Source organism: Dipodomys spectabilis, unplaced genomic scaffold (assembly GCF_019054845.1).
Source record: "Dipodomys spectabilis isolate Male_0828 unplaced genomic scaffold, ASM1905484v1 ptg000147l, whole genome shotgun sequence".
NCBI classification, from domain to species: Eukaryota; Metazoa; Chordata; class Mammalia; order Rodentia; family Heteromyidae; genus Dipodomys; species Dipodomys spectabilis.
Window position 1 is genome coordinate 15,905,341 of NW_024870824.1, and position 24,994 is coordinate 15,930,334.

A 24,994-nucleotide genomic window follows, 5' to 3' on the forward strand; every position below is an offset into this window, starting at 1 on the left:
TCCAATAGAATACAAACAAGGCCACACTAAAGTTACCAGCACAACCATGTTCACTACAGCACTATTTACCATAACCAAGATATGGTATCAGACCAGAGGCCTCTCAGTGGATTACTGGATTAAGAACATGTGGTATATACACACAACTGAATTCTACTCCTCCCTCAAAAAGAATGATATTGTACCATTCATAAGAAAGTGGAAAGACTTGGAAAAAAATATATTAAGCCACATAAGCCAGATCCAAAGAAACATAGGTTGCATGGTTTCCCTCATTTGTGGAGCTACAATGCACCTATAAAGCTACAAGTAAACACATTGAATGGTTTAAAAGATACATTGGAACATAATAAATTATACATGTCTCTACGCATCCACACAGTGAGACCAAAGAAGATGAACACAAAGGCACATTATCTAGGTGCATCTGATCATATAAAATAATATTTATCAAAATGAACTCCAGGAAATGAAAACAAGACGTTTTTTTTCTTTATTACTGTTTTTGTTTTCTTCTCCTTTTGTCTTGTTTGTTCATTTATCGGTCTTTAGAAGAGTAAGGGGGCATATAAATGGTGAGACAAAGGATGAACACATCCAGCAGTGTGTTGAATATGAACAATACAACTTGTCCCCACAAGGGTGGACAAGAGGGGAAAACTGGGAGTGAATGAGGGAAGGGGTGACATTGTTCAAAATGAAATGCACTCTTCATCTGACTTACATAACTGTAACCTTCTCTTCACCACTTTCAGAGTAACAACAATAAATGAAAAAAATCCTACTTTCCCAAAGCCAAGTTCTAAGATGCATCACCAAAATCATAGGATTGTTTCCTCACAAGGGTTCGTTGAAGCCTACCTTTTGGATCTGCTACAGAAGCATCCAAAGTCCTAGGGTGTCCTGAAGGAATGGAAACAGGTCAGGCAGGGCTAAGCCTTCCACCTGCTCCTCACAGGCCACAAAGATCCCAAACTCCCTCCCTCTCAAAGACAGTGGAAACTTTGGAGAACTTCTGATTCTTGTAAAAGAAAGTGAGGGAAGGGAAAGGGAGAATACTCAGAGAGGACATTCACATTATCTGATTATTCACGTGCCCCATGGCTAACTTGTTGCCTAAAAAACACAAAAGCTCTGGGGCTGGGAAGGTGGCTCAGTGGTAGAGTGTTTGCCTTGCATGCCTGAGGCTCTGGGTTCGATTCCTCAGCACCACATAAGCAAAAGGAAAAAAGCCGGAAGTGGCGCTGTGGCTCAAGTGGTAGAGTGCTAGCCTTGAGCTGAAGAGCTAAGGGACAGCTCCCAGGCCCAGAGTTCAGGCCCCACAACCGGACCCAAAAAAAAACAAAACACAAAAGTTCTCATTCACTTAGCTTCCCTTCAACCCTAGCAATATCATTCTTCTATTACAGAAGTTAGTCATAACTACCAATGCAAAATGTTACAATGCAAATGTGTTGCAAAGAGAGATGGACAATCTTGCACACTCTGTAGGATTTAATGGGACTTATTAAAGACTTGTCTGAGATAGAATAACAGGTTCCCACCGGTAAGCCAGAATCAAGGAGCCTTAGAGCAATGAAGGGACAAAGAAGCTGGACCCCGATCACTCATGTCTATAAGGAGGCTGAGACCTGAAGATCACAGTTCAAAACCAGCCTAGGCAGAAAAGTCCATAAGCCTTTTATATCAAATTAACTACCAAAAATCTGGAAGTGGAGTTGTGGCTCAAGAGGTTAGTGCACCAGTCTTGAGCAAAAAAGTCAAGGGACAGAACTCATGTCCTGAGTTCAATTCCCAGTAAATATACATACACGTACACATATACACATACACACATACACACATACACACACATACACACACACACACTCACACACACACACACACACAGATGCAAGCAATGGCAAAATGCTTCAAGTGAAAATCATTTGAGTACCAAAGGATTTAAAAGGTGCTCTGGAATTCTGCAGTTAGTTTTGGTGTATTTTTGCAAAAACAAAGCTTTTGATCATGGCATCAAGAAGCCAATCACAAAATCAATGTTTGTTTATGATTATACTTATTAATACAATAATATAGTTATATTATTATGTTATTCTAACTATAAATCATAAATATAATAGAACGATGATGTCTTATAGTTCTATTATACAAGTTTATCAACAAAATTAAATTGAAAAATCAGCATTTCTTTTAGTGTATATTTATTCAAGCATTCAGTACCTCAGGTGAAAATAAACTTCATCATTTCCACTTTCCTTCTAAAGATAAGATTATAATCAAGCATTTCTTCTATTATGCAGTTTTACACCTGAGCCTTCAATAGGTTTATTTACTTTGTATCCATTCACAAATTCCAATTGTCTTCAAGTAATGAAGAGCTTCTCTAGGCTCCTTAGTCCTTGGCATAAAACCTCTCTGAAGTAGGCACCATCAACCATGGTCACCAGATGGGTTGTTATAGAAATACACAAATAATAGGGATGTGGCAAACATTACTGAGCCTTTATATTTAGGAAGCATTGTTTTGAGTGTTCCCTGAGCTTTAACTCAATCATTCCTCACATTACTACTACAGGATAGATATAATTCCTATCCTCCTTTTACTGCTAAGGAAACTGAGGCCCGGAAGAAAATCAAGACCTAAGGCCACACAGCTAAGTGTTAGACAGCTCTCCATGCTGGCCAAAGAGCTATGCTATTTCTCATTATTCTAATGCATAAACCATGCACAATTGAACTTGAATTCCTATGAGTACAGACCCTGACTCTCTTTAAGGTAAGAAAGAAGCATCTAGAACTTTCCCTGAACACGTCTCACCTGGTTGTGTTGAGGTTCCGGTAGAGCTGCCCAAGAGACTCCAGCAGCCTCCCCTCCATCTCTCGGTCCCTGAGTTGCTGAGCTAGAGCCAACCAGTGTTCGTGGTAGGTGATACAGGCCTCAGGATTTGGGGACACAGAGCTGTAGAAATGGCAGAGGGATTTGGTGACCTGAAGCTGACCTGAACATAAAGCAGGGATATGAATGAGATGTCTTGAGACAGGACTTGGGCAAAGCATGCTCCAACCCTTTTCCGTAAGGCTCCCTAGCAGCACAGGACATACTCACTCTGTAGGTGGCGATTCCTTAAGCCAAACAGCAATGCCATTTCATAACAAAAGCGGCTGTGAGTCAGCTGGTGTCCGGACACCATATCTTGGGCCAACCAAAGGAGCACCTGTACCAATTCTATGTCCGTCTCCTTGCTGGCCTCCAGTTCAGAATACAGATGGACAGCCTGTAGGAGATAGTCCCTGTCTGGCTGCTGAGCCCAAGACTTGAGGTTGCCAAGATTAGCCATAGCCACTGCCTGATTGCGTACATCTCCTGCCTCTTGAGCTCTGTTCAGAGCCTGGAGATAGCTCTTGGCTGCCCTGCTCATCTGACCTTCATCTTGAAGTGCAAGTCCCAGGAGGTTATAGACCACTCCCCTTTGGATCCCACGCTCAGTCGCCTTCAGAGAGTATAACAGTGGCTCAAGGATGTCCACAGCCTTTTTTGCCTGGCTGGCTAACAAATAAGCCCATGCCAGACAGAGGGATGACTCAAAGGCTTCCTGCTCACCCAGCAGCTTCCCCAATACCAAGCTTTGACTCAGGTAGTAGATGGCCCCAGTAGGAGACCTATGTTGGAGGTACAGTTTGGACAGGATGAGACACAGGGCCCTCTGGGTGCTCGGATCAGCCTGTTCCTCACAGACCGCCAGAGCCTGCCTGAGGGTCGGACAGGCCAGGGCAGAAACTTCATCCCAGCTTGAAGAGGGAATGCCAGGGAGCTTGCTGGTGTTCTGAAGAACCAAGGAGACCTGCCAAATAGGAAGAGACATCCTCTGGGAACTCTGACTACACCATTGCTGGACAGAAGCAACTGCGAAATATGGAAGATACTTCTTGTCATACAGAAAACTCAAGATGGCTGCCATAGCATCTGAGGTGGGAAGGCGTCCAGAAAGGATCTGTAGGCGCTCAGCAAATGGTAGGACTTCTTCATGTCGGCCTAAACTCAGGAGCAACCGGATAGCCAGAAAGCATGCCCTGGCTTCCAAGGGTCTGCTGCCTACCACAATCCCCTGGCGCAGCACATAGGCCACTATGTCAAGTTCGTTCCTGGCACTGAACTCATGGTCAGGCAGGCAGGCCAGAAGGGCACCTGCCTTTTCCAGTAGGGTTGAGTCTTCATGCTTTAACCTCTGCTTCAGATAGATGGCAGCCAAATTGATGTATAGAGCAGCCACCAAGAATAGGTCCTCAAATGCCCCATCAAGAATGTGGATGGCCTCCTCAAAGTACACCCTGGCCTGGGAGAGTTTGACCTTCCTGATGCTCAGCCGGCCCAGAAGGAAGCAGAGCCGGGCATGCGCCCAAGTCATGTGACTCCTCTTGGCCCACTTCCTTGAGGTCTCCAGGTAGACCACAAGCTCATCTTCTTCTGTGAAGTTGTAAAAGGAAGAGGTGAGGAAAGAGAAGGAAAAATCATAGAGGTTCTTAAAGTTGTCGGTGTATCCCTTCTGATCCAGAAAAGCCAAGATGGAGGTGAAGTTCTCCACTTCTTCTTCATCCAGACCAGTGTTTAGGTCCATGAACAGTTCCGGATCGTCGAGGTCATCAGGCTCTGGCAGGTGATAGTTGTCTGAAGTGGCTGAGAGGAGTTCGTCTTCCATGCTGGAGTCCACAGAGCTGCTGGAACGTCTGGAGCCCACGACCTGACTTTCTTCCCAGGTTCCCCCAGGCCTGGCTTCCTTGAAGCCCTCAGGCTGCGATGCTGAAAGGACAGGCAGAGTTGAGCACCCTTGAGTGCCTGCAACCAGGGTGGCCAACTCCTGGCAAGAGAACAGTCATGCTGACCTGAAGGATGAGAGGTCAGGATTAGCAGGATCTCTACTTACCACTCAGATCATTTGGAAGATTCTGGATGGATTCAAACCCACCTAGGTAGAGATGAAGGACAGATCTGGTGTTAGATCAGAAGAGGCCACCATGCCATAGCCTCCAGGGGCTGAGGACATCAGCCCTCATTGAGGCTTCAGACCATCACTCAGCCTGAAGGAACTGGGCAAAACGTATAGCTTCAGTGTGAATTTAAGAACTGCATAGAGCCAGGTGCTGGTGGTTCACACCCATAATCGTAGCTACTTAGGTTGAGATCTGAGGATGGCAGGTCAAAGCCACCAGAGCAGGAAAGTCTGTGAGACCCTTATCTCTAATTAGCCACCCACAAAAATCCAAAAGTAGAGCTGTAGTTCAAGTAGCAGAGCTCTACTCCTGAGGGACAGTACTCAGGCCCCAGGACCAGCACATACACACACACACACACACACACACACACACACACACACACACACACACACACACACACAAAACTACATAGACTTCCTCATCCAGGGAAGGAAATCTGGAGGTAGGTTCTATATTATGTGTGATGTGGAACTCCTAGACTCTTTAAGTATACAACATTGCTTTAGAAAAAAAAGGAGGGGGGTAGCAATGCTTGATAAGAAATGGACTTATTACCTTGCTCATGTAACTGTAACCCCTCTGTACAGTACCTTTACAATAAAAATATATATTTAAAAAGAAAAAACACCTCTATAGTTGTAACCATGAAAGTCTGTGGGGTCCTTGGAGAACCCAGGAGGATGCTAAGGGCTGTGACACCTTGTACAGGTATCAGTAGGGTATCGTCTCCAGTGTATTACAGCAACATGGTCCTACAGTAATTTAGCTGACTGATGGCCTGCCTGTCATAGACCATGCAGACTAAGGCTTACTGTCCCCAAACTTCTACAGTGCTTGGCATCTGACTATCAGAAGAGAGAATATAAGGTACATGTAGACCCAGATGCTGGTGCTCGTGCCTGTAATCCTAGCTACTCAGGAGACTGAGATCCAAAGATTGCAGTTTGAAGCCAGGTAAGGGAGGAAAGACTAGTGATACTCTTATCTCCAATTAACCACCAAAAAGCTAGAAGTGGCATTGTGGCTCAAGTGGTAGAGCATTAGCCTTGAACAAAAGAGCTCAGGGACAGTGCCTAAGCCCTGTTCAAGCCCCAGGACCAGTAAAAAATAAAAAAGAAATATACAGGGGGAAAGGGACAGTAAAAGCAAGAACAGGAGCCCCTCAGGCAGCTGCAGTGTGTGCCTTGAAAAAAATAGCAATTATTCATTGGTCATATTTTTCAAAAAAGCCAATTAAGATAGTTCATTTTCAAAACAAAGCAAGACAGAAACATCTTAAGATCAAGATGGTGGCTCACATCTGTAATTCTAGCTACTCAAGAGGCTGAGATCTGAGAATTGTGGTTCAAAGTCATCCCTGGCAGATTCTGACCTCTAATTAACCATCAAAAAGCCAGAAGTAGAGTTGTGGCTCATGTAGTAGAATGCCAGCTTTGAGCAAAGAAGCCAAGTGAGAGCAAGAGGCTTTGAATTCAAACCCCAGTATTGGCACAAACACACACACACACACACACTCACACACACACCCCTGAAGGCCAGAGAGAGGTAAGGCCCATATCTTTCAATAAGGCTATAACAGAGCTGGGACACATCAATGTAGCCTCTGATACTGTATCTCTTCTTTCTTTCTCCATGCACTCATCACACATCTGCTAGACAGGTCTTGCTTTAGTGGGTACAATGTTCTGGGCACTGTGCTTTGTCAAAGTGGGTTACAAGTGAATGGTAAAATACAAAGAGAAAAATACACCAGGAATTCCTAGTTTCTGTTCCCTAGAGTAACTCAGTAGGATGAGCCAGAGAATGAGAGAATCTTGAGTACAGTTCTATTTATTTATAGTTTGATTCTTGAGTTACTTGCGAGAGTTCTACATAGAGAATGAATTAAGAAAAGTAAGAGACTATGAAACTACAGTCACTAGCAGGTTACAAGAAGCGGGCCAAGTCCCAGACTGAATGTGATCACAAGGGGTAAAGCATTTAGAAGGAAATTTCAGAAGGAAGAGAGGGAATGAGGCGGGGAAGGGGGAGAAGAGTTATTAATAATACTGAAGAGCATTGGCATTCCCTGGGCAGAAAGAAACCAAAAGGCAGAGTAAAAGGAAGAGGTTGTCAAAGAGGACAGGATAACTGGGCCTACACAGCCGCCTGACTTGGTAAAAGTGAGATGAGATGAGACAAGGGTGAAGAACATAGATTGGTTTGGCAGTGAATGACTAAGGTAAGACTCCTAGCGCCACAGAACAGGGACTGCTGGAGAGAAGACCCCACTTCCCTAACTAGAAGCCACAGAGGCCGAGGTCCTTTTTCTGTCACCCCACAAATTGTCAGGATCAGCAAACTGTCATCAAATCAAGCCTCTTCCTGTTGTTCTATGATTATCATTGCAGATACCCAAAGTCTGTAACTGCCGAGAGGCAGTAGAGGGCTACTTACAATCAAAAGATGGAAATGCTAAAAAGTTTGACCTGGAGTGTTGTTCATGCTTTCTGACCTCTGACATTTGGGGTTATTTGCCATTCTTACTGCCATAATTGTTCTCAGGGCCAGGATAATGAGGGCACACAAGGTGCAAGAGTTACAAAATGCAGAGAAGAATCAGCACATCCCTTCCCAGAGCAGGGGCCTTAAGAGAGCTAGAATTGACCAATAAGATGACTAGGTGCATTGGTGCCAGGACAGCCTACACAACCAAATAGTCTGCATCCAATAGAGTACATTGCTGGTCTTTAAGCAAAAAGCAACAGGTTGCCTAAGGTATTGCTCTTGAGTCTTCCAGATCAACAGAAGACAGATAGATACCATTGATCCAAGTCTGCCTCTCACCTCTGTCCCCTTCCCCTCAAGGCATGGCCCTGATTTCAGATGTCTGGTCCCATCTACTTGGCAGTACCCATGGTGTTAGTTAGCCAACTTCCTGTCTCAGCCTCAGGAAGCAGTATAATCTACCTGTGGTAAGAAAGCTGTGCTAAGGCTGCGGGTTGATGTCTGGGATTGGTGTTCCTCACAAAGGCGTCTTATGTACATAGAAACCCCTCTATTTCTATTTCTACTCCCAGAATCTGGCCTGAGGGTCCCTTGTGCAGAGAATCTCTGGATGAAGGCATGAAATATGGCCCGTCTAACTGGCTATACAGAAGGGGACAGACACATCACCATCAGTGGAGAGGTGGGAGAAGACAGTCCTTTCTCAAAGCTACCATCAATGAGAGGGAGCCATGGACAGGAATCAGTGTCATTCATTCACCCATTCACTCAGTCATGCAAACATGACAGGAAAGTCTGTGCTAAGAACTGAGCCCCTGACCCCTGCCCCACCAAGACTGATGTGCCTAACAGCCCACTCTCAATGGTTCTGGAAAATGTGGTAAAATAAACTGTTCTGTACTGGCTCGGGCACTAGTTCACTCAGGCCTCAGTTTACCAATCTGTAAAATGACAAATCATCTCAGGGTCCTTCCAACTGGAACATTCTGTCACTCTACCTTGATTATTAGCCTAGAAAGAGAGATTTTAGCTACAATGGAGGAAGTTCTTTCTTTCCAAGATTAGGATAAAAAGCCAATACGGCTGACCACTCACATAAGGGGAGTTGATTATATCCCATCTCAAAGTTGCTAGGCAAATGTTTTGAGCCATCCTAGAATTATCTGAAATCTAATGTGAAATTCTGCTAGCTAACTATGATTCAGACCCCGTTCAATAGTGGTCACAGTCCCAAATGGAGAGGTTTAGAATGTAGAAACATTCTATTCCTGCACAGGGATTCTTTCCTAGTCTTGAGGAGTCCGGAGTTTCACTGGGGTCTGAGAACCAAATACTCACTAAGCCGGTAGACAGACGTGATGTCAGTATGAGCCAGCATGTGCAGGAAGCTAACATACTCAGCCTTCCTGTCACTCCCCAGGGTCCACAGAGTGCTTCTTTCCTCATCACTGAAGAAGGCAGAATTCTTGCTCCTGAGGGTTGGGGAGGGGGTAAGAGAAGGTCATTGCAAGACTTCAGTCACCCTACTTTCTTCTTTTCACACTAGGATGGAGGAAAGATCTTAGAGAAGTCATCAACCCATTTGCTAGATGTTTAACTCAGACTCTACCCTGTTTCCAGCAGTATTGCTGCTGCTGAAAGAGAAGGTCTATTAGTACCGCATAAACAGGAAATAATGCTTCATGATTGCTGAATAGGTGAACACAGACATAAAAGCCCCCCTCCTTCAAATACTCTCCCAAGAAAAGCCAAGCCTTCTCCCTCAACCCATATCTATTCTTTGACACCACATGGTGCTGTTATTAATGAGAAAAATAAGAGTTGCTTACCTTAAATAAAAGGATAAGAAACCATAAAAGGCAGTTTCTGTGACCTTAGATTATTCCAGGAAAAGGTTAGGGGCAAGTGGGACAATTTAGAGGATCAATGAAGATGTATTTTTCTGTTGTAGGAAGGAATCTTTCGTGGTTGTTGAAATTTGATTCCATGACACAGAACAACTGCATTACAGGACAGTAGGAGAAGAAGGCAATTGCTGCGGGACAATGAGAAGAGAGAGGGCCAGGGGTCTAGAAGAAATGATGATAAGCAAAAGAGAGATCTGGAGTCTCTTTCTGTATAACCTATTTCTTAGGACTAATTTGCTCACCATAGATAGTGAAATTCACCATAGATAGTGAAATTAAGAAGTGCCTTAGAAAACATTTAGTCCATGAGCTAACTGAACAAATGTGAAGATTGCTTTCAGTTCTGAAGAGAAGTTTTTAAACATCAGAACCCATTATTTTTAAAGAAAACGACCTGGAAAGCCCAAGAATTAATCACAGCTACACTTTTGGAGGCTTGTGAGGACTTGTATAATATTATTTCATTTCATCCTTACACTTGCCCTTTGAGGTGGCTATTATTCTTAACCACTCCTTACAGATGAAGAAACTGGGGCCCAAAAATGCATCTGCTGTTTGGGAAATGACAGAGCAGGAATAAGAGGATTTGTAGCTATGTGAGGGGCTGAGAGGGACTGGGAGGGCTGCTGGTGGCAAACACTTACTATGTGCCCTTTACTCAAGGAACAGCAATGACAAAGCCAGCGGAGGAGAGGAGGTGAATGGCAGAACTGCTCAGGGCACACCACCCATCCAAAGCAGGGCTGGCACCAGAGCTACATCTTGACATCTAGAGCTGTATCCTGGCCTCTAGAGCTGTATCCCGACATCTGACCACATGTGGCCTCCATCTCTCTGACGTGACTTCTAGATTCTCTACAGTATCATGAAAGCTTCCAGCCTCAAAGCAACATGTAATTGAAATCTGCAACTAGATTCACATGTGTGCACATACATACCTATACATACAGGTAGAATCCTTAAATCTTGCAAAGTATCCTGAATTTTCTATTTCACTTATTATTATTAAAAACTCTAGGAAGTATGCTTGTTTTAATACATGCTTTTAATCAAAGAAAATGCTTCAGAAAAGTTCAGTGACATGTTCAGAAGATGTACAGCTGGAAAGTGGCAAAGCTAAGACTGAAATATATTCTTTGCCCCAGAGCTGACCCACTAACATCCTGATTTTCAGGTGTTTAAAGGCAGTCCAAGAAAATGGAAAAAACTACAATATGGATTTGCAAATTTGAAAACTGGGTTAGAACATGACAACTTTTCTAGAAACCCAGCAAGCTGAGGTGCTCTAACAGGCTACTCTCTCCTCTTTCCCTCTCACAAATCCTAAAGAACATATAACAAACATAAATATTTTAACACATATTTAAACTTAAAAAAAAGAAAAAGTAACTTCTGGGATCTAGAAACAAAAGGAGAAACTGAACCTAGATTGGTAGGTGAAGGCAGGTGGCCAAGAGACCCTGGTGGTTTGAACAGGGATATGGGCCTTAAGAACTGTTGCTCACTGTTAATAACCTTCATGAACAGGAGATATAACCTTGAGCCTGTGTGTGTGTGGCAAGGAAGGAATTAAGTTCCCTCCATAAAACCTGAGTCTAAAAGAGAATCAACTTCCTTAAAGAGGTGATTATGAAACTTACAGTCTGCCAATATTATGCTTTTCATCTATCTGATTCCCTGGGAAAAAACTCAAACATCTAGGTTTTTAGCAGAAAGAGGTGCAGACTCTTAATTTACACTGAATGGTGTTGGCATGACATTCAAATAATTTGACTTTTTTCTAAAAATGCCACAGCCACTCAGTCTGGGATCATGCATTCCATTTGTTTCAGGAGAAACAAATGCAAAAATCTTCTCTACAGGAAGGTTTGCTTTACTCCAAAACTCCCATAAGGACTATCTTTTAAAATGTTGAAAATGAGTTCACTGGACAAAAACAAACAAAAACCCACAAACTAAGATATACAAATTAAAAACATGAACTACCACAAAGAAAGTTCTCAGATGCCCAAGCAAGTAAATTAATACTAAAGAATAATAAAACTAGAAATAGTGATAATGTAAAGAATGATTTATGATGTGTATGATTCAAACAGTGAACTAAAAACAATACAGTCCACAATGAAGGGATGGAATGGTAAGACAAATCAGTCAGTTATGGAAAATAGGGAAATAAAAATCTGGAAATGAAAAATGAAGGCATGCTGTTGAGAACAATGTGAATGGATTAAAAAGTAAGCTTATTCACAGCAGTAGAGAAGACCTATTTGGGGAAATTGGCCAGCATGCAACCTAGAGAAGAAAAATGCAAGCAAGAAGAAAGAGCTAGTTGTTTAAGTAAGATGGAGGATAGAGTGAGTTCCACATACCTCTACCAGAATTCCCAGAATAGACATTAAAAGATGAAGAGAAATAAACAGTATTCAAAAGGAGAATGAATGAGAATATTCCATAATTTGAATAAAGACATGATTCTCAAATTGAAGACTTACACCAGACCCTGAGTTTAAAAAAATGAAAATAGCATCACTTTAAATATGCATTACTTAATTTTTTCCTAATTCTTATTTCTGGGCCCAATTATCCATTATCTCATTGTTCAACTTCTTAAGATGAAATAGCTAAATATAAATAACAACAACATGAACTAATGAAATAAAAACAAAGAAAGAAAAACATGATAAGGCAAAAATTGTAATTAATGACAGAAAATAAAGATGATTAAGGAAAAGAAAACTGCTTCTCTAAAAAGACAACATAATAGGTAAAACCCTAGTACAATTGCCTTACAATTTTATATAATAGTTACTACATACACACAAACACTTACATACAAATACAAAGACACACACACTTTGAAGATGGTAGTCTATACTTAGCTAAATTGTCATTTAAGGGTATATTTTAAGCATATTTAAGACAAAAAAAAGACTGATCCCTGGAAACTGTCAACTCATGGAGCTTCACAAATAACTGCTGAAAATGCACTTGATGATGCAGCTGTGGAATTTTAAACATAGAATATATCACTTATTTATATATCGTGCTATAGCTGTAAAATATTAATAACAAGGCCAGGCACCAATGGTTCATGTCTGTAATCTTAGCTACTCAGAAGGCTGAGATCTGAGGATTGTGGTTCAGCCAGCCAGAACAGCCAATATTTGAGACTCTTATCTCCAATTAACTACAAGAAAAAGAAAGAAAGAAAGAACGAAGGAAGGAAGGAAGGAAGGAAGGAAGGAAGGAAGGAAGGAAGGAAGGAAGGAAGGAAAGAAAGAAAGAAAGAAAGAAAGAAAGAAAGAAAGAAAGAAAGAAAGAAAGAAAGAAAGAAAGAAAGAAAGAAAGAAAGAAAGAAAGAAAGAAAAAGAAGGAAAGAAAACCCATCAGTGGAATTGTGACTCAAGCAATAGAATGCTAGCCTTGGGCCAAGAAAGTTCAGAGACAGTGCCTAGTTCCTGATTCAAGCCCCAGGACTGCTATTTTTAAAAAGTAAGAGCTGGGTGCCAGTGGCTCACACCTGTAATCCTAGCTACTTAAGAGGCTGAGATCTGAGGATCATGGCTCAAAGACAGCCCAGGCAAGAAGTCTAAGAGACTCATCTCCAATAAACGACTCATAAAACTGGAAGTGACACTGTGGCTCAAGCGGTAGAGTGCTTGCCTTGAGCTGAAGAGCTGAGGGACAGCGCCCAGGCCAGAGTTGAAGCCCTATGACCAACCAAAAACAAAATTTAAAAAAAAGTCAGTAACAACAACAAAACAATAAAGTGAACAAAAGACAGCCTGCCTGCAAAAGAACAGCTAAATAACAGCCAAATCCTCATCAGCTTAAATTGATGCTACAAGAAATGGAACTGTAAAGAAGAGACAGATAAACAATATGAAGAGGTTTTTAATACTATGATACTGGTTTTACATGTAAGTTCTTTTTCTGGTTTTGAGCACATTGATTTATTCATTTTGATGATTTTTTTAGTTTAGACAACTAAGTGCTTAAATTTCCTTTCAGTAACACTTTGTTAAAATGATTTATATCCACCAGCATATGAATAAATCCCAAATTTATGTTAATTGAAAAAGGCATATAAAATTTTAAATAGGTGAATTTATGCATTTCTGATCATACATAGCTGTGTTTATATATACTGGCAATGTATTACAAAAGAATTCACTATCTTCCTTCCTTCCTTTCTACTTTCCTTCCTTCCTTCCTTCCTTCCTTCCTTCCTTCCTTCCTTCCTTCCTTCCTTTTTTTTGCCAGTCCTGGGGCTAGAACTTGGGGCCTGGGCACTGTCCCTGAGCCTTTTTGTGTTCAAGGCAAGTGCTCTACCACTTGAGCCACAGCACCACTTCCAACCTTTTCTGAGTAGTTTATTGGATTTTTCTGCCCAGGTTGGCTTCAAATTTCAATCCTCAGATTCAGCCTCTTGAGTAGCTAGGATTACAGGCATGTGACAGCTTCTATCTTTCTGTCTTCTGTCTTCCCCTTTTCCCTTCTCCTAAGTAGTCCCCTTAGATTCATGGAAACAGGCAAACCTCATGAAAACTATACACCAGAAGGAAATTGGGGCATTGGGGGGGGGGGGGGGCAAGGGAGAGGCACAGGAGTTTTGCTGTGGGGTAGGTACTAGTCTCTGAAGTTGGAAGGATGAAAGAGGTTGAATATGGTCCAAATAAATTGCTTACAACTACAAAAACAACCCGTTGAAATTACTTTGGGGAGGCAGAGCAGGGCAGAGGAGGAAGAGTATGAGACAGGGGAGAGATTGATTCATATATATTCATTGTCAATACATGTGGAAATGTAACAACACAAAGTCCCATATGTAATTAACATAAGCCAATAAAAAATCATAGATTGACAACCACATGACATTGTATTAAATTGAAGGAGATCTAAATAAATTATGAAATATCCTTTACCAAGACAATAATAGTAATTATCTGTGCTTTAAATATATCAAAATAAAAACTAGGAAGTACTCTAAATAGCATGTGTCTTTAGGGAGTCAAGACCATTAAAACAGAAAAAAGGACTAAAAATAATCTTCAAAACCTTTTTCCTCTTTAAGCATACATTTACCAAATATTTGTAAATATTAGGAAAGACTTTAAGAGGCTAAGTAGGGGCATAAAAATGGGACAAGAGGTACAAAAGGTGGACAAATGCAGCAGTGCTACTCAGTAGACACTAGACTGAAAATATACAATACAACTTGTGGGTGGGCACAGGAAGGAAAACCTAGAAGAGAGAAAAGAAAGGGTGACATTGTCCCAACAGAAATATACTCATTGCCTGACTTATATAACTGTAAACTCTCTGTACATCGCCTTTATAATAATAATTTTAAAAACTAAAATTAGAAAAATCTCAAAACACTGAGATTCCCCAAAATCACTCAGGCCAAATGCAAATGCTACATCTATTATTAGATCAAAACACTTGCCACATATTTTTAAAACTAGTTTTCCAACTGCTGTAAAACTAAGTGGCTGGTGTTAAAATATATAATGCAGGAGAAGACAATCTACAAAGCGCTTCTGTGGCGCTCTATGCAGTGTGTCCAGGACCCTGGCTGAATCTCATACAGAAAACAGCCTCTGGAAAAATTCCATTCTCAGTATCCTGCCGCTTTAGTGCGCACACACATGAGTGCATGTGCACACGCACGTGCACACACACACATACACATCATGTGTACAGACATACACACACATTTTGTAAAAGAATATATTGGCCCTGAGCGGGCATCTGCAAGAAGAGAATGGAGAGTCAGTAAGTGCAGAAGTTCCTCAGAAACGCCATACAAATGGGCGTGGGCGACACCCAGTGGCCGCCCTGGGCATGGTGCACAGGATGACACAGGAAACAGCAACCTTGCTTTCTTGACCATCATTCTTCTGGACTCAAAACCCGCAATATGCTGCTGGGATGTCGACAGTCCAGCACACACCCAGCGGTGCTCTCTCCCCCTTCCTCACACACACTTCACCACAGGTACATCTCAAAGGGTCTTATGTATACTAGCTTAAATTCAGGACAATCCTATTAGGCAAGTATTGACAAACATGCACATTTTACAGACAAGAAAACTGCGGTACAAAGATATCTCAGTGCGCCCAAAGACACAGAATGACAAGCTGATGGACACAAGACAGGCACTCGTGTGACCTTTGATGCCTTTGGGGAGGCCTGGGCCTAGAATTCGGCAAACGGTAAATGCCACAGTCACCTCCCACTGGCCAAACCTCCTCCACAGAGGTAACTAACCCCAATTCTACCATGGTTGGCTCGCCTCAGTGGACTCCTCTGGGGGTTTTCTTGCCTCTTCATTCTTCCTCTACTGCAGAAATAGTTCTTCCCCACTACATCTCTCTCTCTCTCTTTTATGTTAAATTCTTTCTTCCTCCCACAGAACCTGGGGTTACACTTAGCAATAGGATTCTGAGTTTCTGGGCCCAAAGCCTTCTACTGAGCCCTTTCTGTATTGGGTTCCCCACATCCTCCTACTGTAAAATAAGGGGGTCAGTTAGGGCAATGATTTTTACCCTGGTCGCCCACTAATCTCAACTAAGGATTTCTTCTATATACAAAGGCTCAGACCCCTCCCCACCAGTTAGATGAGCACAGAATATGAGCGTCCACATTTACAAACCTCCCAGAATCCTTAACTCCTTTCTGGCTGAGAAGACAGTTCTCAGCAGTGGCTGCTCCTCACCAAGCCTGCTGATAGCTTCAGCCATCCCACTGGCCTCCTGCCCCCTGCCTCTAGGTCTCCCTGCCAATGGACGTCTCACCCAAAGCCAGAGAGCAATTCCACTCATCAACTTTCAGCCATGTCAGGGAAGGCCTCTCTCTGAGCCTGAGCCTTTGCCACTCCCATGCACTTCTGGTGGCCTACTCCTAGGGGACAGCAGTCATTCCTCGAGTGTCCCCTATGTACATCTACCAAAATATGACAAATGATTCAAAGCTTAAGTCAGATGTCACTTTGCTAGTGAAGGGTCTGTTAGTAACCTTGCCTTCCTGATGGATCCTCAGCCCCCTGAGTGCCCTTCATGCCTTTCCAGGAACTCGGTAAGTGCTCTGCCTTATCTGTATGATTTGGGCTCCACATCTCGCACAGGAAAAATGGTTTTCTGTCTTCCTCGGGACATAGAGGGAGCTTCCATTCCTTGGTTCACTCCTCTCATTGGCTCGTTCCATGAGAGAGGGAATTGAAAACTTGACATTCTTTGAGTTATATTTCCTAGTGTGTAAAATGTGCCCAGTGTTTTAGGAAGCAGCTTCCTGTTTCCCTTCGTACTTCCCACACTTTCTACTGTGCCCTATTATCCTGCAAGAAGTCCACTTTGGAAACTAAGCAAGACTGCCCCTTCCTGCCCCTCCCATGACCAGGTGAGTGGACGCAGCAGCCATTGGCTGCTGCTCACTCAGGTGGGTGGGTCTGTGCTTCAGAACTAGGCCTTCTGAACTCGAGGACAAAAGAATAAAAGATACCTCCTGCTCTACTAGACAACAATGACTTCAGGCTCAACTGTAGTCTGAACACTGTGTAAGGGCATCCAGGGGCAGTACCTCCAGACCTTCATGGAAGAGACATGTCTAGTGATTAAGCTGGTAATTCATGTTCCCAGTGCATGCTGATCTCTTCAAGGGGTCCTTGGTTGGGTAGGGTGAGTGGTGAGATCCAAGTACCATAAGTGCAGCTGAGTGCCTAGCAACAGGCCCTTTGTCTGGGGAAGTTGATTCTTTCCTAGCACACAGAAAGGCATCTGTGAAAGCTAACTCACTCCCTGCTTACTCCCCAGTTCCTAGTGCTCTGTGTATCTGCCGAGATGCCCAGAATGGGCTTCTCTGGCTCCATGTTACCAGGGTTCTCCTGAGGCTCATCTGTCAGCCTGGTGAGGAAGGAAGGGCTGGGCAATGCAGCAAGCTCCAGGGCTTACTCGGGGCCATACTCACGTTGGAGAATACGAATCAGGATCTATGCTTCTGGTGGGGACAAAGCCCACTTCTCCTGAGCTTATTGACTTCCCGATAAACCACTGAAGCCCAGGGATGACAAAGCCGATGATCTCCAGGATCTCTCCCTGGAGGAAACTCAGTTCACCTTTTCTTTGCTGCTGATAATCCATCATGGCCTTACATCTTCCTCTACCTGTGGGGAAACAGCACAAGCATGGGTCAACTAAAGACATTGGCAGCTGAACCTCCCCTACCTGCCAATGTAATCCGACTGAGGGCATCCCACCTCCCGTACCTGCCAATGTAATCGGACTGAGGGCATCCCACATTTGAGAATTTTAATGACAAGCAAAATCCCCTTCCTTCCAAAAGCAGTAATAATAAATGATCAGCTTCTCATTTTGCCAAACTAGAATATTCAATAAAGAGGAATAGCATCTACTTTTATCCACTAATATCCAATTTGTTGGGATTTTTTAAATTATGTTTTAACAAACATAAGAGGGCTAAGGCAAGGTCCTGTGGGAAAGCTCGTGCCTAGCAAATGTGAGGCCCAACATTCAAAACCACAGTATCAGAAGAAGGAAAAGAAGGAATGAGAGGAGGAGGAAGAGGAAGAGGAAGAAGAGGAAGAGCAGGAGAAAGAGAGGAAGGGAAGAGAGGGGAGGTAGATAGAAAGGAGTAGGGAGAGAGGAGAAGGAGTGAGGGGATAAAGAGGAGGAGAAGAAAAGAAAGGGGAAAGAGGACAGGATTTTCTGAGATACCAGACACTGAATTATATGAAGTGTGGGTGGGAAATTGGACATGTCTCTCTACAGCATCCTCATTTATTTCTGCCACTGTTGTGCAAACACTTGGTCATGGTTGGCATAAATCCACAGGCTAATATGTGAGAATCTTTGTACCAGACCTCTACATGCCCTCCCAGCTGCTTTGGCAGCAATGACCCTCAATCTTTCCAACTACAACATGAGATACTAAGAATGCCTGAGGCTTACAAATATTAGAAAGAAACAAAACAAATATATTAGAAAGAGTCAAACAGCGAAAAGTACAAAATGCCTAGAACTCTTAACAGATGCTCACCACATTTTAGGCTGGATCTAGGAGACTCTCATTCTGCCTAGGGCAGTTGCCCAGCTGAGATCAAATAAAGACATTTTGTGTGTGTGTGCCAGTACTGGGACCCAAAGCCCCAGCTTTTTCAAGGCTTGTGCTCTACCAGGTGAGCCACTCTGGTTTTTTGGTGGCTCATTGGAGAAAAGAGGATCAGGGATTTCCCTGCCTGGGCTGGCTTCAAACCATGATCCTCAGATCTCAGCTTCCAAAGTAACTAGGATTACAAGTGTAAGCCACCAGCACTGGGCTAATAACAATGTTTTTTGAGCATCCTACAGACCAGTGAACACAGCAAATTTTGTCCATTTTCTCACATTTCCCCAAATCCCTAAGAAGCAAGGCAGTGCACCCATTGCAACCCCTTTTTTTCTGGATAAAGAAGTGGAAGCAAAACTGAATAGCAGCTACCCTCCTGCTCTGGTGGGGACAATGGCTTCTATGTGACTTAGTTTCTATATTTGCTTTTGCTTTTCTACAAATGGGACAGGCTCATCATTTTTCTGCCATTCCTAGTTAAGCTTCTATTGATTATATCTTCAAGATCAGACATTCGCTCTACTGTGTGGGATAGCAGGAGATACCATGCGTTAGGCTGTACAATGAGAGAACAGGATTAGTGATTTGCAGAATTATTTGACTGATGAGAAAATAGCACTGCAGTGAAGTCAAGTGAATGGACAAATTCACACTGTTTTTAAGTTTGGGAGCCAGAATTTGAACCCAGAATAGACTATAACACACTATGGTCTCAACTATAAGACTAAATAGAGCTAGACATCTTGTTTGTGGTTAATTATTGATTCATTCCAATGTTTGCATTTCATAATTCCTCTTAGTTTTGGGTTTTTTTTGTTTTTTGTTTGTTTGTCTTGGGAGGTGTTTTTTTCTGGTCCTGGGGCTTAAAATCAGGGCCTGGGTGCTGTCCCTGAGCCTCTTTGTGCTCATGGCTATTAACTCTACCACCTGAGCCAGAGCGCCACTTCCAACTTTTCCTAAGAAGTTTATTGGAGATTAGTCTCATTGACTTTTATACCCTGGCTGGCTTTGAACCGCAATCCTCAGGTTTCAGCCTCATGATTACAGTCATGAACCACTCACACCCAGCCTGGTTGCACTTTTTTCTAGAGTTGTAACATGGTAGGGGAGTTATAAGGATGAAGATGACATGCTAAATATATACGTACATTTGTAGATAGAGATGCATATAGGTCTATATGACTACATATATGTACATATAAATAGAGATGGTGTGTATCACTTATTAATACAACAAACATTTATTGTATGCTCTCTGTGGTATCATGTATTCATATTCTTCCTAAATTCAAGGTGTATTTCCCATGACTCTACAGCCAATTAGAAAATGTTTTAGCTAGAAGTTGTAAACAGGCAGCCTACAGACTACATTTGGCTCACAGAATATTTCATTTGGCCTACACAGGAGTAGAGGAAGACCTCACCTATTTATCTTTAAATCCCTGCCATCTCTACTGTTCCTTACCATTGTCATCCAGGCCTCTAAATATCTGCATGCCTCTAAAGGCATTTGTTCCTGCTGCCTTGGATGAAGGCCTCTTATTTCCCAGGCAAGGAAACCCAAGTGTGCAGACAGTAACTGAGACAAGACAGGAGTTCACACTGACTGACCCAAACCTGCAGCTGAAATTAGGAAGCAAGACAACACCATCTGCCCAGCAAAACAATGATTTTGACTTTAGCCATACCAATCTGATAGGAGCCTGTCCAATCCCTCTTCCTGAAAAGGCTACAGCTTCCTGGGTAATTCCTTAGGAACCATCTGTCAGTGGAAACATGAAGTTTACAAAGATGGATTTCAAAATTTAGAACGGCAAGCAGAGTCATCCATTAGAAAAAGAATGACGATGGTGGTATCATTACTTATTTTTATAACACTTATTGAGAACTTATACTAGGCACTGTGAAAAGGAGACAAGTTCAACAGATCTGGAGCATTTTCTGGTTCTACCATTACTTTGTCAGTTATATAACTAACAAACAATACTTCTACAATCCCAGTTATATAACTAACAAACAATACTTCTACAATCCAATGCTCTGAAAAACCCAAGCCAGAGTCCATGGCCTGGGACGTTTGTTAGCACCCTGGATATTTGAGTTTACAGTAGCTTCCAATAGGGATTCATAAATTTCAGTGTGGGAAAAAAAAGGCCCTTGAGAAATTCCTTTAATGTAGATTTCTAGCCCACACAATAATCCTGTCACTCAGGAACTTGGGGCAACCTGAACTATATAGTGCAGCTGTCTCAAAAGTACATTAAATAAATAAATACAATGTCTCAAAAATAAATACATACAGACAATGCCAATTTCCTAGGCTACACTCTGAGAACCAAAAGAGGACCAGGAAGCTTGACTGTGTAGTAACGTCCCGAATAATGAGGCACAAGCAGCCTCCATTGGGAAACACTGTATTGGAAATCCTGTATACCAAGCCCATCTGAAATTTAGAGTTGTTTCCAATTTTGTCCAGTCTTGACTGTGATAATCAAGAAAAGAAAAAGACACCTGGATTTTGTTCTTGTCCAAACACATGGAGGCCTATAAATAAAAGTGTGCCAACTCTGATTTGTGTAGACCTTGGTGTAGACTGAGACCTTCTCTTAGCACACAGGGGGCTACTTACTGATGGAAAGGGACAGGCAGAGGCTCCAAGGCTGACACTGGCACCAGACCCCGCTGGCCCGTCACTAAGGACACACCTTCCCACTCAGCTTCATCTTCAGACAGCTTGACTGAGATTAACTCATTCTTGCAAAGTGTCAAACACTCCCCATCCTTCTCAGCAAGTGGGACCACGGAGCATGTGGCTCTGCAGACGAAGTGACCTGTAAAAGAGGAGATAAGCCCTTTCCAAGAAGTAGCAAGAAATGAAAAGGGTTTATCATACCAGATTAGGTTTCTGTCCAGAACAGAGAGACAAAAGCCAGGGAGAGGGCCAGAGGGCCTTGTGATCCTGAGAAAACCAATAGGAAAAAAAGCCTTTGAGAAACAATTCACTAGCATTTCTGTATTACTTGTGAGGACAAGGCTTCACAGGGACCTTACCTTGAAAGAAGAGTGAAACAAAGCCTACAAAAAGATATTTGCATTAAATAAGACTTCATTTATAATTGTTGCAACTTTATACTTAATCTTAGAAATGACAAGGAATTAAGTTGAGACAGAGAAATAGAATTACTCCAAATTTTCTAATAGCAAAACATAAAATTCTTTCCCTCCTAAATGATTTGTACACTGCAACAAAAAGACAATTACTTTTTCAAATGTATCTTGCAAATCTGGCTCCTTTAATGTGTCAATTAAGTCCTCATATTGGACCATCCTCTAGTCTGATGGCATCATCCCTTGTAAAGCAATCAAGAAACTCTATCATTACTTTAATCCATTTCATAAAATAGTTCAGGTATTGGTATTTTATTTTATAGCCCAATTATATCACATGTTTAGTGTTTCTCAGTCTTGGGTGTCATTAGAATACAGGAAATCTTTTGGCTTTTTTATTTTATATTTTTTGTGCTGTTACTGTGGCTTGAACTCAGGTCCTAGATTGACCCTGAGTTTTTTTGCTCAAGCTGACACACTACCATTTAAGCCACAGCTCTACTTTTGGCTTTTTGGTAGCTAATTGGAGATAAAATTCTTAATACTCTCCTCCCTAGGCTGGATTTGAACAGCCAGCCTCAGATCTCAGCCTCCTGAGTAGCTAGAATTACAAGCATGAGTCGTTGCACCTAACTGCCTTTATTTTTTTTAATGCCAAAGTCCTTACCTCTAGTAACTTAATTGGTCTAAGAAAAGCCCTGGAAAGGGCATCTTTGTAACACTCTAAGAAGTCTAACAACTCAATGATACTGACCAACACCGCCATTCATGTGGTGTTTGTGGTATGCCCAAGCAAGATACTTGAAATATGGTTGTAATAGGTGTGTCAGTTGTAAACGTTTTCATGTTTCAATAACTTTGCCTCTCTTGGTGTACTAATTTTTTTTTGTCGGTCGTGGGGCTTGAACTCTGGGCCTGGGCGCTGTCCCTCAGCTCTTCAGCTCAAGGCGAGCACTCTACCACTTGAGCTACAGCACCACTTCCGGTTTTCTGGTGGTTTATTGGAGATAGGAGTCTCACAGTCTCTCCTGCCCGGGCGGGCTTTGAACCGCGATCCTCAGATCTCAGCCTCCTGAGTAGCTAGGATTACAGGCGTGAGCCACCAGCGCCCGGCAGTGTACTAATTTTTTAAGGACTCCAATAACAGCCATCCAGATACGACCCCATCTTCACCCCAGGCCATGCTAACCTTCCTGTATGAGGAGGCCCATGTACATGTTTTCCAGGTGATTGTCGTCGATAGACACTTGGATCTCCGTGTCCTCCACCAGTCTGCTGTTGAGCCAGTACTTGTGATCAAAAAGGAGGTACTCCAGGCACGTGGACACATAGCCTAGAAGCCAAACCAAGATTCCTAAGCAAGATGAGATTTTTCCTTGGCTGACCACAAAAGGGACCTCCCACCTAAACTTGCTCTTGATCACCAGATCCCCTCTCCAACCTGCGATCTAACTAGAAACAGAAAAGTAGGAAAGAAAGACTTGCAAAAAACTCTTTAGAATGAATTGGTTCCTCTAAAATACAAGCCATATATAAAAGATTTTTACCATTTTCAGCATAATGTGGGCTCCATCAAGGCATAGTGCGATGACCAAACCCAGTGATCATTGTCTAACACAATCAAGGAGTTTATAATATTGACTCTAACAGGTCCTGGTCTTCCTTTCAAGTTCTATCCTGAGATTAAAACTTTTGTGCTCTGTTGCTACAGTAGCTGAAGAGATTCTCCATAATCCCCTGAGTCAGGATCTTTTCTTCAGCTTCTGCTTCAGCTCCCCAACTCCAACCCCAGCACTCATCTAACGGTCAGTAAGCCCTGTCCTATTAAAAAAGCAAATTAAGCTAGGTGCCGGTGGCTCATGCCTGTCATCCTATCTACTTAGAAGGCTGAAATCTAAGGATCGTGGTTCAAATTCAGCCAGGGCAGGAGAGTCCAAGAGACTCTTATCTCCAATAAACCACCAGAAAACTAAAAGTGGTGCTGTGTCTCAAGTGGTAGAGCACTTGCCTTGAGCTGAAGAGCTGAGGGACAGCACCCAGGCCCAGAGTTCAAGCCCCATGACTAACCAAAAAAAAAGAAAAGAAAAGAAAAGAAAACTAAAACCTATGTCAATTATAAAATTCAGTAATATATATGTAACTATACATATGTCTACATATGAATTATTTATATTTCATGTTTGCTTCATCAGAGGCTTCTTCTCTTTCACATGATTCAGGAACCTGTCTCTTTCCATTCAGACTGCCCACTGCATTGATTGGCCTGTGTCCTTCCATAATTGAAAGTTCACATATGGGGAATCTTATTATGTATACACAGGTGTTCATTCAGAAGGTCTGAAGAGGAGCCTGAAATTCCACTTTCTGACAAGTCCTAGGTGGGGCCTGTGTACTTCGTGCCACATATGAACTGGCCCAAGAAACATAATCTGAATGTTGAAGAACTCTGGTGGTCCCAGGAGATGTGGAGAGTGGAGAGCAGAAAAATTACCATGACTTGGGAATGTAAACTTGTGCAATCACTCTGGAAAGCAGTATGGAGGTTCCTCAAAAAACTAAACATAGAGCTTCCCTATGACCCAGCAAACTCCTGGGCATCTATCCAATTGACCACAAACCAGGCTACAATAAAGTCGCCAGCTCAACCATGTTCATTGCAACATTATTTACCATAGCCAAGATATGTAATCAACCCACATGCCCCTCCGTGGATGAATGGATCAATAAAATATTATATATATATGTCAATAAAATATTATATACATACAATGGAATCTATGCTTCCATCAGAAAGAATGACATTGCCCCATTCATAAAGAAATGAAGACTTGGAAAAGATTATACTAAGTGAAGTAAGCCAGACCCAAAGAAACCTAGGCTGTATGGTTTCCCTCATTTGTAATCATTAGAATGTGCCTATAAATCTACAAGAAACCCAATAGATAGTAAAAAAAAAAAATGATTACATTACACTTGAACATTATTAATTAAACAGCAGTGTAAACATTCACACAGTGAAAACAAAAGAGCATAATATTAGGAGAGGATCCCAAGGACTCAATAGCTATGTGCATAAGAACATATAAAATGATGCTTATCAAAACAAACTGCAAGAAATGAAAACAAGATGTTTTTATTGTACTGTTTGTGGTTCTTTTTTCCTTTTATTTTCTTCTTTCCTCTGATTTATTTCCTTCTGTCACTATTTTTTATTTATGTAGACTTTGTCTTGTATCTAAGTTTATCTGATTTGGGGAGTGGAAGGGGAAGCACAAAAACAGTGGGACAGAGGGTGAACCAATTCAGCAGTGAAACCCACAGGACACTATCTTGGAAATGAACTATACAACTTGGGGGAGTGAAGTCAGGGG

General features: G+C 42.2%; 1 protein-coding gene across 1 annotated transcript in view; it reads right to left on the bottom strand.

Annotated features, from left to right (window-relative positions):
• Window positions 1-24,994, bottom strand: part of Sh3tc2 (SH3 domain and tetratricopeptide repeats 2) — a 61,781-nt gene that overhangs the window by 17,982 nt on the left and 18,805 nt on the right. The window contains exons 5-12 of the mRNA XM_042692139.1: window positions 22,813-22,956; window positions 21,145-21,346; window positions 20,204-20,277; window positions 17,358-17,553; window positions 8,821-8,954; window positions 4,926-4,967; window positions 3,110-4,801; window positions 2,822-3,002 (exon numbers count right to left, since the gene is read on the bottom strand). Of these exons, the coding sequence (XP_042548073.1) occupies window positions 2,822-3,002; window positions 3,110-4,801; window positions 4,926-4,967; window positions 8,821-8,954; window positions 17,358-17,553; window positions 20,204-20,277; window positions 21,145-21,346; window positions 22,813-22,956 (2,665 nt within the window). The remainder of the gene's footprint in view (window positions 1-2,821; window positions 3,003-3,109; window positions 4,802-4,925; window positions 4,968-8,820; window positions 8,955-17,357; window positions 17,554-20,203; window positions 20,278-21,144; window positions 21,347-22,812; window positions 22,957-24,994) is intronic.